General features: G+C 36.7%; 1 protein-coding gene across 1 annotated transcript in view; it reads left to right on the forward strand.

Moving 5' to 3' along the window:
* DNAJC15 (DnaJ heat shock protein family (Hsp40) member C15) overlaps positions 1–7,837 on the forward strand; it is a 79,465-nt gene extending 71,628 nt beyond the window's left edge. The window contains exon 6 of the mRNA XM_054447000.2: positions 6,094–7,837. Within this exon, the coding sequence (XP_054302975.2) occupies positions 6,094–6,164 (71 nt within the window). The 3' untranslated portion in view covers positions 6,165–7,837. The remainder of the gene's footprint in view (positions 1–6,093) is intronic.
* Positions 7,838–15,296: the final 7,459 nt, after the last annotated feature.

The following is a 15,296-nucleotide window of genomic DNA, read 5'->3' on the forward strand; positions in this document are numbered from 1 at the left end:
TCTCATTAGCCACTCTAGCTTTTCAGTGATTGCTGCTGTCAGGATATGTCTTTTTCCATCCTTTTACTTTCAGTATTTTTGTCTTCAAATCTAAAGTGTGTCTCCTGTAGAGAACATATAGTTGGCTCATGTTAGTTTGCTTTTCTTCTATTTTTTAATAGAAACAGGGTCTTGCTATATTGCTCAGGCTAGCCTCAAACTACTGAGCTCAAGTGATCCTCCTGCCTCCCAAAGTGCTGGGATTATAGGCATTGAGCCACTGCACCTGGCTGGATCATGTTGTAATTTAATCCAGTCTGACAGCCTTTGCCTTTTGATTGGGATTGTTTAATCCATTCTCATTTAGTGTTGTTATTTATTATTTACTTTTATTTCAGTAGTTTTGGGGGAACAAGTGGTGTTTGGTTTGCATGGAAAAGCTTTTTTGTGGTGATTTCTGAGATTTTGGTGCACTCATCGCCCAAGCAGTGTACACTGTACCTAATGTGTAGTCTTTCATCCCTCATCTCCCTTTTCTCTCTTTCCCCCCAAGTCTCCAAAGTCCATTATATCATTCTTATGCCCTTGTGTCCTCATAGCTTAGCTTTCACTTATAAGTGAGAATATACAAATGTCTGGTTTTCCATTCCGGAGTTACTTTGCATAGAATAATGGTCTCCAATTCCATCCAGGTTGCTGCAAATGCCATTATTTTATTTCTTTTTATGACTGAGTAGTATTCCATTATATATATGTACCATATTTTCTTTATCCTCATGCTGGTTGATGGGCATTTAAGCTGGTTCCATATTTTTGCAATTGTGAATTATGCTGCTATAAATGTGTGTGCAAGTGTCTTTTTCACATAATGACTTTTCCTGTGGAAAGATACCTAGTAGTGGGATTGCTGGATCAAATGGTAGATCTTTTACTTCTTTAAGGAATCTCCATACTATTTTCCATAGTGGTTGTACTAGTTTATACTCCCACCAGCAGTGTAACAGTGTTTGCTTTTCACCACATCCACGCCAACATGTATATTTTTTTTTGATTTTTTAATTATGGCCATTCTTGGAGGAGTTAGATGGTATGGCATTGTGGTTTTGATTTGCATTATCCCTGATAATTAGTGGTATTGAGCATTTTTTTAAATATGTTTGTTGGCCATTTGTGTATATTCTTTTGAGAATTGTCTTTTCATGTCCTTAGCCCACTTTTTGATGGGATTATTTATTTTTTTCTTGCTGATTGGTTTGAGTTTCTTGTAGATTCTGTATATTAGCCCTTTGTCAGATACACAGTTTGTGAAGATTTTCACCCACTCTGTGGGTTGTCTGTTTATTCTGCTGATTATTTCTTTTGCTGTGCAGAAGCTTGACTGAAAGCTTTTATTATGAATGTGTGTTGAATTTTCTGTACCTATTGACATGATTTTGTATTTATTTTGGCTGGGCATGGTGACTCACGCCTGTAATCCCAGCACTTTGGGAGGAGGCGGCGGCAGTGAGCCAAGATCTAGCCATTGCACTGCAGCCTGGGCAACAAGAGAGAAACTCCGTCTCAAAAAATAAATTAATAAATATATATTTATTTTTTATTCTGTTAATGTGGTAAATTACATCGATTAATTTTTGAATGTGTAAGCCAGTCTTGCATTCCTGATATAAACCTAACTTGGTCGTCATATCTAGTCTGATTTGATAAGTAAATATTTTGTTTGTTTTGCACCTGTGCTCATGAGAGATCTGAGTCTGTGGTTTCCTTGTGACATTTTCATTAGGGTTTGTTATCAAAGATATGTTAGCCTCATAAAAAGAGTTTAAAGTGTTTTCTTTCTTTTCTGTTTTTTGGAAAAATTCAACAAAATCATGGCCAGGATTTTTATTTATGGGAAGGTTTTTAATTACATATTACTTTCTTAAATATTCTTTTGATTTTCCATTTCTTCTTATTAATTTTGAAAGGTTTTCTTTTTCTTGGAATTTATCTTTTACATTTTTACATGCTCTGACATGAAGTTGATTAGTTTTTTAGAGAACTAATCTTTCCCTGTGTTGATTCTCTCTCGAATGCTAATTTCTATTGTGATATCTTCCTTGATGCATGAGTTATTTAGGAGTATATTGATTAATATTCTAACATTGGGATCTTCTATATGTGTTTAATTCTACTATGGTCAGTTAACAGACTCTGTTTCAATGTTTCTCAAACTCCGTGTTGGAGGACTTTGTTTTTTTCTCTCAATCTCTGGTGAACTGACAGCTTTTGTAAAATACAATGAAAATGAAATTATGAGAAAATTGAAGAAAAAAGTATGTATGTAAGATCCAGGTTTTACAGGGGTACACTATTATTTCAAACAGGTATATTTTCTAAACACTTAATCTCAATTTCCAAATCTATATATGGTCTAATAGCAGTTGTAAGTCAACCTTCATCCATGGAACACACTTTAAATAGCACCGTTTATTGTTATTTTAATCTTTGAAGTTTGTTGAGACTTGCTTTATAGCCTAGCACATGATCAGTTACAGTAAATGTTCCATGTGCAGTTTAAAAAAAGATACGTTCTGCACTTGTAGGGTGGAATGTTGTATGTGTGTCAGTTAAATCAAGTTTGTTGATGTTATTTAACTTCGGTGTTCTTACTCTTTCATTTTGTCTACTTGTTTTATGCATTATTGGGAAGAGGCATCACTCACTAAAATTGTAGATTTGTGTGTTTCTCCTTTTGGTTCTCTCCTTTTTTTCTTTGCATATTTTGAGGCTATCTTATTAGGTATATTCAGATTTACAATTGCTTTCTCTTACCAGTAGACTGACCCTTGTAACACTGTGAAATTGCCTGTTTTATTTTTACATTTTACCTTAAAATGTACTTTATCTCATAATTAGTATAACAATGTCAGCGTTATTTTTGATAGTGTATTTTTTTTCTATTTCTTAAAAGTATAGTCTCAACAATATATAGTCTGCTGGATTTTTATTAATCAACTTTATTGAGATATAATTTATATAGAATAAAATGCACCCGTTTAAATGCACAACTTGATAAGTTCTGGCAAATATATATGTGCGTGTAACCACTAACAGTCAAGACATACACCATTTCCATAAGCTCCAAAGGTTCCTTTTTGCCCCTTCCCATTGCCAGTCCCTCCCCACAGCCTGAGTAATCACCATTCTTCTTTCTGCCATAGACTATAGATTAAACATGTCTTTTCTAGAGTTTCGTATATATGGAATAGTATGATATACTCTTCTGTGTCTGGCTTCTTTGAAGGAAAAAAGCAGTGCAGAATGTGCATTTCCGTTATCTCCAGTATCTTGGCCCTCAAGACCTGACTGACTTGGTAGCCCTCCAGTGCTTTTATACTGATGTGTTTATATTTTATTTAGCTCTTCTAGTTGGGTGTCAGTGGGAGAGTTGGTCTTAAACATGATGGTTCACAATAGCCAGAAGCAAAAGACCTCTGGCAATATTTAGTGGTAGAAGTACAAAGATACAGAAATACCAAGGATGAAGTTGAGTGTTCTAATTAAATGGAACCCACTGAATTCCCCCAGAAAACTGAGAGGGGTTGAAGAGTGTTTTTTTTTTTTATTCTTTTTCTTTTTTTTCTTTTTTTTTTTGGAGATGTGGTCTCACTCTGTCACCCAGGCTGGAGTGCAGTGGTGCGATCAAGGCTCACTGCAGCCTCAACCTCCTCGGCTCAAGTGATCCTCCACCTCTGCCTCTCCAGTAGTTCAGACTACAGGTGTGCACCACCACACCCAACTGATTTTTTAATTTTTTGTAGAGACAGAGTCTTATTATGTTGCCCAGGCTGGTCTCAGACTCCTGGGCTCAAGTGATCCTCTCACCTCACCCTCCCAAAGTGCTGGGATTACAGGCGTGAGCCACTGTGTCCAGCCAAGAGTATTTTGTTTTTGTTAAATTTAGGGTATGCATCCTATCCTATGTTATCAGTCAGGATTTACTGCCAGCAACTAGGTATTTTAACCAGGAGAGCATTTAGTACAGGTTACATGTTGTTGGAAGATCTGAAGGAGCAAGTTCTACACTTGGCCTACAAGAATCATTCCTAAACAATTACAGAGCTACTCTGTCAGGGAAGCTGCTGCCTCACAGGCTGCCACTAGAACTGTGGGAGAAGCACAGTTGCTGCCACCACTATACCACACTCTTGCTTACTAGTAGTAGTAATGATAAAGAGGTGCAGCAAGAAAGCCTTTCCTTCATTTCAGCCTTCCAAGTCTCACAAGAATGGCTCTAATTAATGGAACCTAATGTGAATCAAACACTACTTGAAGAGACTGTAAGAATTGTAGTTTTGGGCTGAGGAACTTTTCCAACTATTTAAGAGGTAGAATGAGGGTCGCAAGAACCAGTCCAAAATGTCTACCATGTACATAAATTAAAAGCCCTCTAACTTAGAGTGAGTGGTAGAGAATTCAACATTATTCTGAATAAATTGTCATGTCATTTTTTCCCTCTAACATTGCTATCAATAAGTATAATATTTAATAAGACTTTCTATCATCTGTGCCTTAGATTTTTTTCCAGCTGCTGAGTGAGCATATTATGGCCTATGATTTAAATACCCAGAATGCATATCAATTAAAGGTTATGTTTAAGTTCAATTAATATTTTAATATTTGCTGAGGATATCCAAGACATTGAGGACATCACCCTGATAACTCTAAGAATTTAAACAGCTTACCACATTGATGTTACCTAATTCCTGATTGCTAGATTGTCTTCAAAGATAATCATGAAATCAACATATTTCATAACCAAGTGCTTTAAACTTTTATAAGCTTTCTTTGTAACTCTTATAGCATATTCAAGGACATACTATGATGATATATTCCATAAGTGTTTATAGCAATTCAGATCTTGATATGAAAATGTCAGTTGCATCCTCAAGGGCAAAGAGGTAAATATAGCTTTCTCCAGCATTACCCTTTCTACCACAACACCATGTTTGTTGATCTATTTTCTTTGCTTTCTTTTCCCTTCATAAGTTGGGTGGTATGGTGTCAATAAAAGGCCGGAAAAAAGTCAGGACAATTTACACCAATACTAGCTAGATGCTTTTTGGTTTGTTGTAAGCTACTGAGACCTTATGATATTTTCAGCAGCTATAGATGGTTTGCACTTAAGGGGAGAATACAAAATAAAAAACACAAAGAGACTGGTGAGCTGTAATATGATTGTTAGTCTGAGCATTAAACAATGACAGTATTCAGGACTAGAAGTTAGAAGGTGTATGATGTTTAGCTTTCATGTGACAGTTTGGTGCTAGTATTTTTGTATGTCAAATAGGTTCTGTTTGTGATTTACAATGTTTCTGCATTTGAAATTCACCTGAATTTTCCTCTTGCTGTTTGCATTAGAAAGAATTCATTGCAAAGAACTCTAAAAAAGAACTGAATTAATTTTATTTTTCGCAGTGTAAATCCAAAACTACACTCTGTAAATATTCTAATAGAATCATTTCAGAGAACAAAAAATTTCTTTTGACATTATTTTTATCTCTCATTTATTAATATTAGATCATTTATCTCTATTAAGTAAATAGGTTTTTAGCACTGGATAGTACATAGTTGCCTTTTTAAACATGCATTTCATTTTTGTGACATCATAAGACTTGATTGATACTTTAAAAGACCCCTTGGATTGATTTAGCTTCTTCAAAAAGATACCCGTTTTCACAGATGAATGTGTCTTTAAGAAAAAAAAAAAAAAGTCATGGAAAAGACTGTAATTTTATTTGCCTAACCATCCACTTAATTTTAGAAAATTCTCTGGTCAAATACTTGAAAGGTGAATGTCTGACCAGTGCAATAGTTGAATGTTGTTCAAGTTATTCCTGATTATAATTTTCTTTCATCATTTTTCTCAGAGGTTTTTTTTTATTGTTGATAGTTGTAGGACTTCACTAATCAAGTTTAATTTATACTGTTTTGATTTCTAGTTAGCTTATAAAATAATTTGTCAGAGGATTAATGTGTGAGACAATATCAAAAAAGAGTATTTTTATATTTTGGGGACTTTAAAGTACGTCAATGATGAAGTGTATTTTAATTCATTTTTCTTTGTTCTCTCAGGTGGATCTCCTTATGTAGCAGCCAAAATAAATGAAGCAAAAGACTTGCTAGAAACAACCACCAAACATTGATGCTTAAGGACCACACTGAAGGAAAAAAAAGAGGGGACTTCAAAAAAAAAAAAAAAACAAAGCCCTGCAAAATATTCTAAAACATGGTCTTCTTAATTTTCTATATGGATTGACCACAATCTTATCTTCCACCATTAAGCTGTATCACAATAAAATGTTAATAGTCTTGCTTTTTATTATCTTTTAAAGATCTCCTTAAATTCTATAACTGATCTTTTTTCTTATTTTCTTTGTGACATTCAACATTTTTAAGATTTTTGTTATGTTCTAAATTCCCCCCTACACACACACACACACACACACACACACACACACGCAAAAAGTATGATTATCAAGAATGCAATTGGGATTTGTGAGCAATGAGTAGAACTTCTCTTATTGCTTGTATTTGTACCCTCATTGTCTATTTTTTTTTTCAGGGAATTTGGGACTCTGTATAAGGTGTTTTAAATGTCTTGAGAACAAGCACTGGCTGATACCTCTTGGATATATGATCTGAAATGTAATGGAATTTATTAAACGGTGTTTAGTAAAGTAGGGGTTAAGGACTTGTTAAAGAACCCCGCTCTCTCTGAGACCCTATAGCTAAAGCATGAGGACTTGGAGAGCTACTAAAATGATTCAGGTTTACAAAATGAGCCCTGTGAGGAAAGGTTGAGAGAAGTCTGAGGAGTTTGTATTTAATTATAGTCTTCCAGTACTGTATATTTATTCATTACTCATTCTACAAATATTTATTGACCCCTTTTGATGTGCAAGGCACTATCGTGGGTCCCCTGAGAGTTGCAAGTACGAAGCAGTCATGGATCATGAACCAAAGGAACTTACATGTAGAGGAAGGATAAATCACATAAATAGTGAATACTGTTAGATACAGATGATATATTTTAAAAGTTCAAAGGAAGAAAAGAATGCGTTAAACACTGCATGAGAGGAGGAATAAGTGGCATAGAGCTGGGCTTTAAAAAAGAAAAATAATCAGAGATACCATATGATTGGTGAGGTGAGTGTTATTTCTTCTGAGATGAGAATTAGCAGAAATAGATATATCAATTGGAGTGATTAGAGTGCAGGGTTTCTGGAAAGCAAGGTTTGGACAGAGTGGTCATCAAAGGCCAGCCCCGTGACTTACACTGCATTAAATTAATTTCTTAAAACATAGTCCCTGATCATTATCACTTTACTATTCCAAAGGTGAGAGAACAGATTCAGATAGAGTGCCAGCATTATTTCCCAGTATTCCTTTACAAATCTTGGGTTCATTCCAGGTAAACTGAACTACTGCATTTTCTGTATCTTAAAATACTTTTTAGATATCCTAGATGCATCTTTCAACTTCTAGCATTCTGTAGTTTAGGAGTTCTCAACCTTGGCATTGTTGACATGTTAGGCCAAATAATTCTTTTTTTGTGGGAGGTCTCTTGTGCGTTTTAGATGATTAGCAATAATCCCTGACCTGTTATCTACTAAAGACTAGTCGTTTCTCATCAGTTGTGACAACAAAAATGGTTCCAGATATTGCCAAATGCCCTTTAGAGGACAGTAATCGCCCCCAGTTGAGAACCATTTCTGTAAAACTTTAATTACTGTTTTTTCTTTTGGTTTATAAAATAATGATCCTGAATTAAATTGATGGAACCTTATAGTCAATAAAATATGGTTCTTGCTTTAAAGTCCCCATACATGTCCTACTAATTTTCTCATGCTTTAGTGTTTTCATTTTTCTCCTGTTATCCTTGTACCTAAGAATGCCATCCCAATCCCCAGATGTCCACCTGCCCAAAGTCTAGGCATAGTCGAAGGCCAAGCTAAAATGTGTCCCTCTTTTTCTGGTGCATCCAGCAAAAGTAATATGAATTATCAGCTTTCTGAGAGCAGGCATGGTATCTGTCGTCTTTGGTGTTACATTGGCACCCAATAAATAGTTGTTGAGTGAATGAATAAATTCCCATAGCACTTTCTTCTTCACATGGCACATACCTATAGGGGCTATAGCTTGGTACCTTGTGAAGCAACTCTTGGTGTAACATACCTTATTTCTCATACTAAAATGCAAGAATCTTTAGAGCAAGGATCTTGCCATTCATCTTTGTAACCTCTTTACTCTGGAGCACTTACATTTAGCAGGCATCATAAAGTTTTACGTACTAAGAAAATGTTGCTGTTTTCTGAATACTATGCATCAAAAAATGTTACCACTAATTTGGAAAGCTCTGCTAAGGAGTATTGGGGCACCCTCAGATGCACCTTTTAATTGATGTCATATTTTCCTAATCCATACTTTATTCATGAGAATTTGAGTCACCCCAGCATTAGCTTGGAATTTCCTTAATTCTCATTTTCTTTGCAGGTACCTTGGAGTCAGATCTGGTTTTGAATACTATCTTCCTGTTATGTGATCTTGGGCAGTTACTTAATTTTTTAGTCAATAACCTGTATCTATAAAATAGAGAAAATAATCCTACAAGCCGGGGCCTGTTGTGGGGTGGGGAAGGGGGGAGGGATCGCATTAGGAGATATACCTAATGTAAATAACAAGTTAATGGTGCAGCACCCCAACATAGCACATGTCTACATATGTAACAAACCTGCACGTTGTGCACGTGCCCTAGAACTTTAATAAAAATTTTTTTAAAATCCTATCGAATAAGGTTATTGTAGAGAATAAGGATGTGTAAAGCATTTAGTCATGTAAACGCTAAAAAATATATAATTTTTACTTCCTTCACTGCCTCATTTAATTAGTTTTATCTTTAATAATACCTTGGATTCAGGGTAAAGTTTCAGTTATGTCCCAGTAATCGTTTATTTTACCCTCGAATCTGCAACTTGGATGGAACATGATGGGGACAGCTCGTCTCTATTTCTTGCAGCATTAACAGGCTGGAGGCACCACTTCTCTGGCCAGCAAGTTGGGCCTGGTTGTTGGCTGAGAGCCTCAGTTCCTTTCTGCATAGGTTCCTCTTTACATAGGCATCTCAACAGGGCTACTAGAGCATCGTCATCATAGCAGCTGTCTTAGAGAGTGGTCCGTCTGAGAGACAAAAATGGAAGCCACCAGATTGTTCTGGGTCTGGAAACTGTCAGGGCATCACTTGTGCCATATTCAGTTGGTCTAAGAATTACAGAGCTTGCCTCGATTCAAAAGGAGAGGATAGAGAGGACTGAAAGAATCAGTGGTCATCTTTAATATGCAGCAGGACAGGTTTGGGATTTTTTTTTTCCCCTTGAGTCTGTGAAGGCATTACTTAAGAACAAAATCAGGCATGTGTAATTGAACTACAGTTACTGGAGTATAAGCTCAGAAAGTTTCAGATAATAAATATAACTACTATTTTTCTGCTGTTATCCTTGTACCTAAGGATGCCATCCTAATCCCCAGATCTCCACAACTATACCTACATAGTAGAAGGCTAAAATGTATCCCTCTTTTTCTGGTGCGTCCAGCAAAAGTAATATGAATTATGAGCTCTCTGAGAGCAGGGATCATACCTGTCTTGTTTATTGTTGCAGTGAACAAGTACAGTTGCAGATATTCAGGAGTAATTATCTAAATGGCAGTATACTTATAAAACTGAATTTTCACCAAGCTACACCCACCCCCCAACTCCTTATTTGTGAAAACTTATTTGAGTGGTTACCTGTCTTCAGTAAAGATTGCACTTGCATATTTGCTGTCATTGCATATTCTGCTTAATTAAGCTCTGTTGGTACTGCAGTTTCTGTGCATTCTTACATCTTAGATGCAATCTGAGGGACTAGGAAGGCCTTTTAAAAATAAAACAATTCAGATTGCAGAGAAAGTGTAAGTCATGGACAGTTAATTAAAGGGGAACATAGAATGCTATTTAGATCTTAGTTGATGGTGCCAGTCTTCAGCATAAAGTCGAAAGTGGAGGGAAGTTTAGTAAGGAAAAAATATGGGGCTTGGAATACATTGTTTAGTCTTCAAAGCACTTTACTTTTTATGAAATGTATTTTAGACATTCAGCAAATATTGAATACTTACTATATCGGGCAGTAAAGATATAAATTCATTCTTAAAATGTGCAAAATGTTCAAAATAAAAAAATACATTCTTAAACAGGAAACTTTTTCCCTCATACTTTTTAATTAACAAGACATATAAGAGTTGCATTAATGGGCTTGCTTATGATTGATCACCCAGCAGCGTCATTAGAAATAATATTTTATTCATGTGCAGAAATCTTTTGGTTGTCCTGGGGAACCTTGAACACAGAAAAGAGTTTTTATTGATAAGGTAATTGAACACACTTGACAATTAGCTTAATATGGTTTAATATCATTTGTGGGAGAAGATGAATCAGCCAGGCTCTTTATATCAAGAATATGCAGTTTCTCTTGACTCAACCAACTTAAGATGAGCTACAGAGACTGCAGTGGAAAGTTAAATATCCAAGTACACCAGCAAGTTTCACACAGTGGGACCATGCTGTCCTCTGGCACCCTGTACCTCGCCCAACAGTCATCAACTAGATAAAGGCTCCTGGCTGCAAGGAGGATTTGATGGGAATGAGTAAATGTGTCAGCCTAGTCCCTCCCTTCTAATGGAAAAGCAACCCAAAGAGCAAATCCTACTAATGGCTGGATCAGTATCATCTACTTAGCAAAAACATTCCATGAATTATGAGTCAAAATTTTATTTATGGTGGCATTACACACATTAAGAGATTAGGACTTTGGTAGCATAATTTATTAGCTGGAAAAGTTGAGAAGGTTCTCTGGACTCATTTTTATAGGTGGAACCTAAGTGATCTGGATCATTGCCCACCAACAAAATTGCTGGGCATGGCGGACAAAGAAAATGTTCCTTCTAATGATTTTTTATGAGCTGAGTAGCTATTGTTCCCAGCTGAGTGCTCTTTTCCTCTTTATTGTTGCTGAGCAAAAGAATTTATAAAAAGCTCTTTCTTTTGTATTAAAAACCCTGCTCAATTGAAATGCAAGTTCATTAAGTAATGTTCATTTCTCTTCCTGCCATAATAACCCTTTCCCTCTCTGTTCGATTCAACAGTGTCTAGCAGCACTGGTCCAAATTTTAAGTCTGAACAGACTATATTACATAGATGTAGAGAAATAGATATTCAATCTTCAGCATTAAGAGGGAGCTTAATTTCACACGGGTAGAATATGATCACTCAGGCTAGATGTTGAGCATAAATTTCAAATTAGTATCTCAACTTAGCGGGGGGAATCAACAGTGGCAAGCTTCAATTATGACAGGATAAAAATCACATAGAGATGTTGGTTCAATATGGACATCTTAACTATAATGCTGATAGCCAATAATTAGAATAAGTTCATTTTAAGAAAAGCATTAATAATATTAGCTAACGTTTAGTACCTGTGCCAAACATTCTACCTGTGCTACCTTGATTTTCATAGCTAGCCTAAGAGGTACTATTATGTATCCCCATCTTACAGGTTAAGAAACAGGCTCAGAGGAGTTAAGGATCTTTTCCAAGATTACATAGCCAGTAAGTGGTGGGACTAGGAACCAAATTCAGATTCTGAAACACATGCTGTTTATATTATATTGCACTCATTCTAAATATGTGGGAATCAGAATGAAGGGGCTTGTATGACTTTTGGCTCATTCTTTCATGCATGTGACCTGGGGTTATAAATGTGAAATTAGGTTTATGAAAGGATCCAGTGTCATTGTGCATCATGGGCAAGGAGTACCTAATCTCTTTAATTCTTCCCTGGAAGCTTATGATGTCCATCCAAGTGCACATAGCAAAAGTTCTGTTGTAAAGTTTAGCAGAGTGACTTTCTTTGACTCAGAGTGATGACGGAGGAAGCTTTGATAAGATTTTGTCTGAAATGTTCATGGACAAGAGCTTTCAAGGAGAACATCCAGAGCAAGGTTCTGAAGACAGCTCATGAAAGTGAAGCAGCAGACGTTGCACAAGAAATGAAGAGATAGCTCAATGTATTAAAGATGAAAACAAGAAGACTGAATTTATTGAAAGGAGCAGAGAGGCAATGAAAACAAGACAACTGAAATGAGGTAACTTGCAGCAATTGAAAGGAATTTCAGTACTTTTATAGAATTTTTAAAAATTGTTTCCTGCTATTTATTTTCAATTTTGAACAGGGTTATTTGTCCATGCCATACTATTTTTGCCAAATTCCAAAATTCTGTATAGTTCTATAGTTGTCTGGTGGAGTCAATGGAACTTTAGTTACCAGTCTAAGAATGTGTCTTTGAGATTGTCCAGTTGATTCTCTATTTCCAGTAGCTGTAATAAATGGTGAAAAGGTTTCTGACTCCCGGAGAAAGTTTCTAACTCCTTATGACTAATATTCATAACAGACTTGTGAGTTCCTTGAACATGGATACACCTATATTCAAGAGTGTATTCCAAAGCTAACTCAGTGATCTTTCCATTTATCTATTCTTGGATTAGTGGTGCCTTTGCTCTTTCCTTCTGTAAATGTGAATAGTTAAGAGTTGACTGCAGAAGTGTTTACACTTTGGCTTCCATGCCTCTGGAATGTTTGTGCTTTGGTGGTGAGATGTGAGACTATATTTGCATAGTCTGCATCTCTCAGGCTGCCCCAGAATGTTGTATGGTGCAGTGCTGAAGAAAGCAGCAGGTACACACAGAAATGCAGCCTTTCCTGGTTAACCCTGCTTGGATCTGAGTTACACTTTGTTTCCTGACTTCTTGGGACTTAGGTAATCAGTTTGCCTTCTACTCTATCCCATTTTGTACTCGCTTACATACTACATTCTTGTTTGGGCTTTCCTTTCTTCTTGTAAGCAGAGATTTTTTAAAGCCAATATGTGAAAATACAAATACAATACAATTAAATAAATAAAATGCTGTTGTGTTTGTTTTGCTTTAAAATTGTAAAGGATAAACAATAAGATAGTTTTATCTATGTGGTTTTCCCAATGCAGTTAAAATAAAATTTAACCTGCCAAAATTGAATTTACACTCAATTTTTCTGTTGTATAACCCTTGAAGAACACCTCGTGTGTTATATAACTTCATCTACATTGTGAACTCTTTTATTTATTAAAAGTCTATGTTAGTCTTTCATTTTTTCTACACTTCCCTTCACTTCCTCATGAGATGCTCAGCCCAGTTGTCCCTCAGGACACAGTATCGATTGGTTCACTTTTAAAAGCAGCTATTAGAAACCCAAATCATAGACATGTGAATTTTCTCAGAAGCCATTATTGAAACTTGGATTTTAACCTCTCATACCAAAATAAAGAAGGGAAAAAATAGAAATCAGCCCAACAATACTTTTAAATTGATTTTTATATTTATCTTGTAATGCAAATACCAAAGAAAAGTGCCTGGTTCCTTGGTTTATTTACTTACATCTTGCCTCTGTTATCTTCATATCAATTTTTGGCCTTAGCACTTTTGACTCCATAAAGAACTCTAAACACAGGCAATGGTAATAGAAATGCTGACACATCTGAACTGTCAGGCCCAGAATATATTATTGAATATGACTGCACGAATGCCTGGAACCTATACTTAGCGTAAAGAATAAGGCCGCTGTTTTCAACTTCCAACAGGAGGAGAGTACAGACATATGTGCCCTCTGTTTCCCCTCTCTGCCTCTTTCATTGTCTTTCCCCTATGTGTGCATGCAGGCAGGCACACACATACAAACACATCCTGCCCCATGAAGTGGTCACATCTTAATATCTACTAAGGCCAGTTAGACATTCTGTGGGCCGAGTGTATGTTGCAGTTGCTTAACTGGCCTAAAGGTCTCATGATGTCATGGGCACTATTGAGTAATCTGTTTCCAAATCTGTAGAAGGAGGAGGACTGGTAGTGTTGGGCTTACATAGAATAAAGGGCCTGTCTACCATAAAACAGGAGCTTGGATTTGTTTTTTCAGAAGATGAATATGTTTTTCACAGCAGTCTAGTGAATTAAGAACAATACACAGAATCCCACAGCGAGTGTGTTCTATTTGACTCTGTTGATGGGATTTATGTATGGAACAACAATTTTCTGTATAGACATAATTGAATACATATTACCATGATCTGAAACCATGCAAGAATATGTGTGGTGTGTGGGAAACCCGAAAACAGATACAACTGATGAAATTATTAGTTTACACTTTTTACTCAAAATATTTATGAAGCAGCTATTCCCTACATATGCTCTATGTAGAAATGCAGAGACAAGTAGATGATTATAATGTGTCACCATCTCTTTTTTGGACTGATTTTTTTTTTTTAAGACGGAGTTTTGCTCTTGTTGACCAGGCTGGAGTGCAATGGCACAATCTTGGCTTACGGCAACCGCCACCTCCTGGGTTCAAGCGATTCTCCTGCCTCAGCCTCTCGAGTAGCTGGGATTACATGGACTGAATTTTTAATAGAGCAGGAATGCCAAAAGGGAAGTCCCTCAGATCTGGTGTGTGGCTCAATAATGCCCTTAGTTCCATGCAGCTTCTTCCCTTAGGGCTCTGAGTAAAGTCTCTGGTGTCAGAAGGTGTGGGGGTCTCTTGTATTTAATAATATCAAGGGAGTACAGTGTTTTCCCTCAAAGCCTGGCCAGCAGTTACTCCTGGAGAAAGACGAACAATCTGGCTGACAAATGTGTCACCCATGTAAACTGACCAGAAATATCTGGAGCCATGAACACCTAGTGGGGTCAGCGATAGGCCAGGCAGTAATTGCTCAGTGCCTCGTTCACTAGCAGCAGTGGGAACTGCCGTAGTGTAAATTGGTTTTAGGGGCCAAATTGATCAGCCAAAAGAGGCTTAGAGATTTTTGGTGTTCGGGTTACTGATGAGGGTTCTGACTTTCTGGATCACATGATGAAATGCATGGCAATTGACTCTGTTGTCCTCTAGGTTTTGTGTCTCCCAACCCTCATCAGCAACCGTTTCTTGTTCTTGAGGCTGCTTAGCCTAAGAAATTTTGGTCTTTGCTGTCTGGGAGTTACAAATCCACAATAGCAGTGAAAGCTTTTCTTTCTCCCTCATCTTTTGTCCTTTCCTACTTTTGGCCTTTTTTCCCTTTTGCACTAGTTACACTTGCATCCATCTGCTAGACACCCACAGCATCAGGGTGCTGGGGCGTGGTTCCTGCTGGGCAGTCAAGGAGCTGTGGGTCTGCGA

Source organism: Pongo pygmaeus, chromosome 14 (assembly GCF_028885625.2).
Source record: "Pongo pygmaeus isolate AG05252 chromosome 14, NHGRI_mPonPyg2-v2.0_pri, whole genome shotgun sequence".
NCBI lineage: Eukaryota > Metazoa > Chordata > Mammalia > Primates > Hominidae > Pongo > Pongo pygmaeus.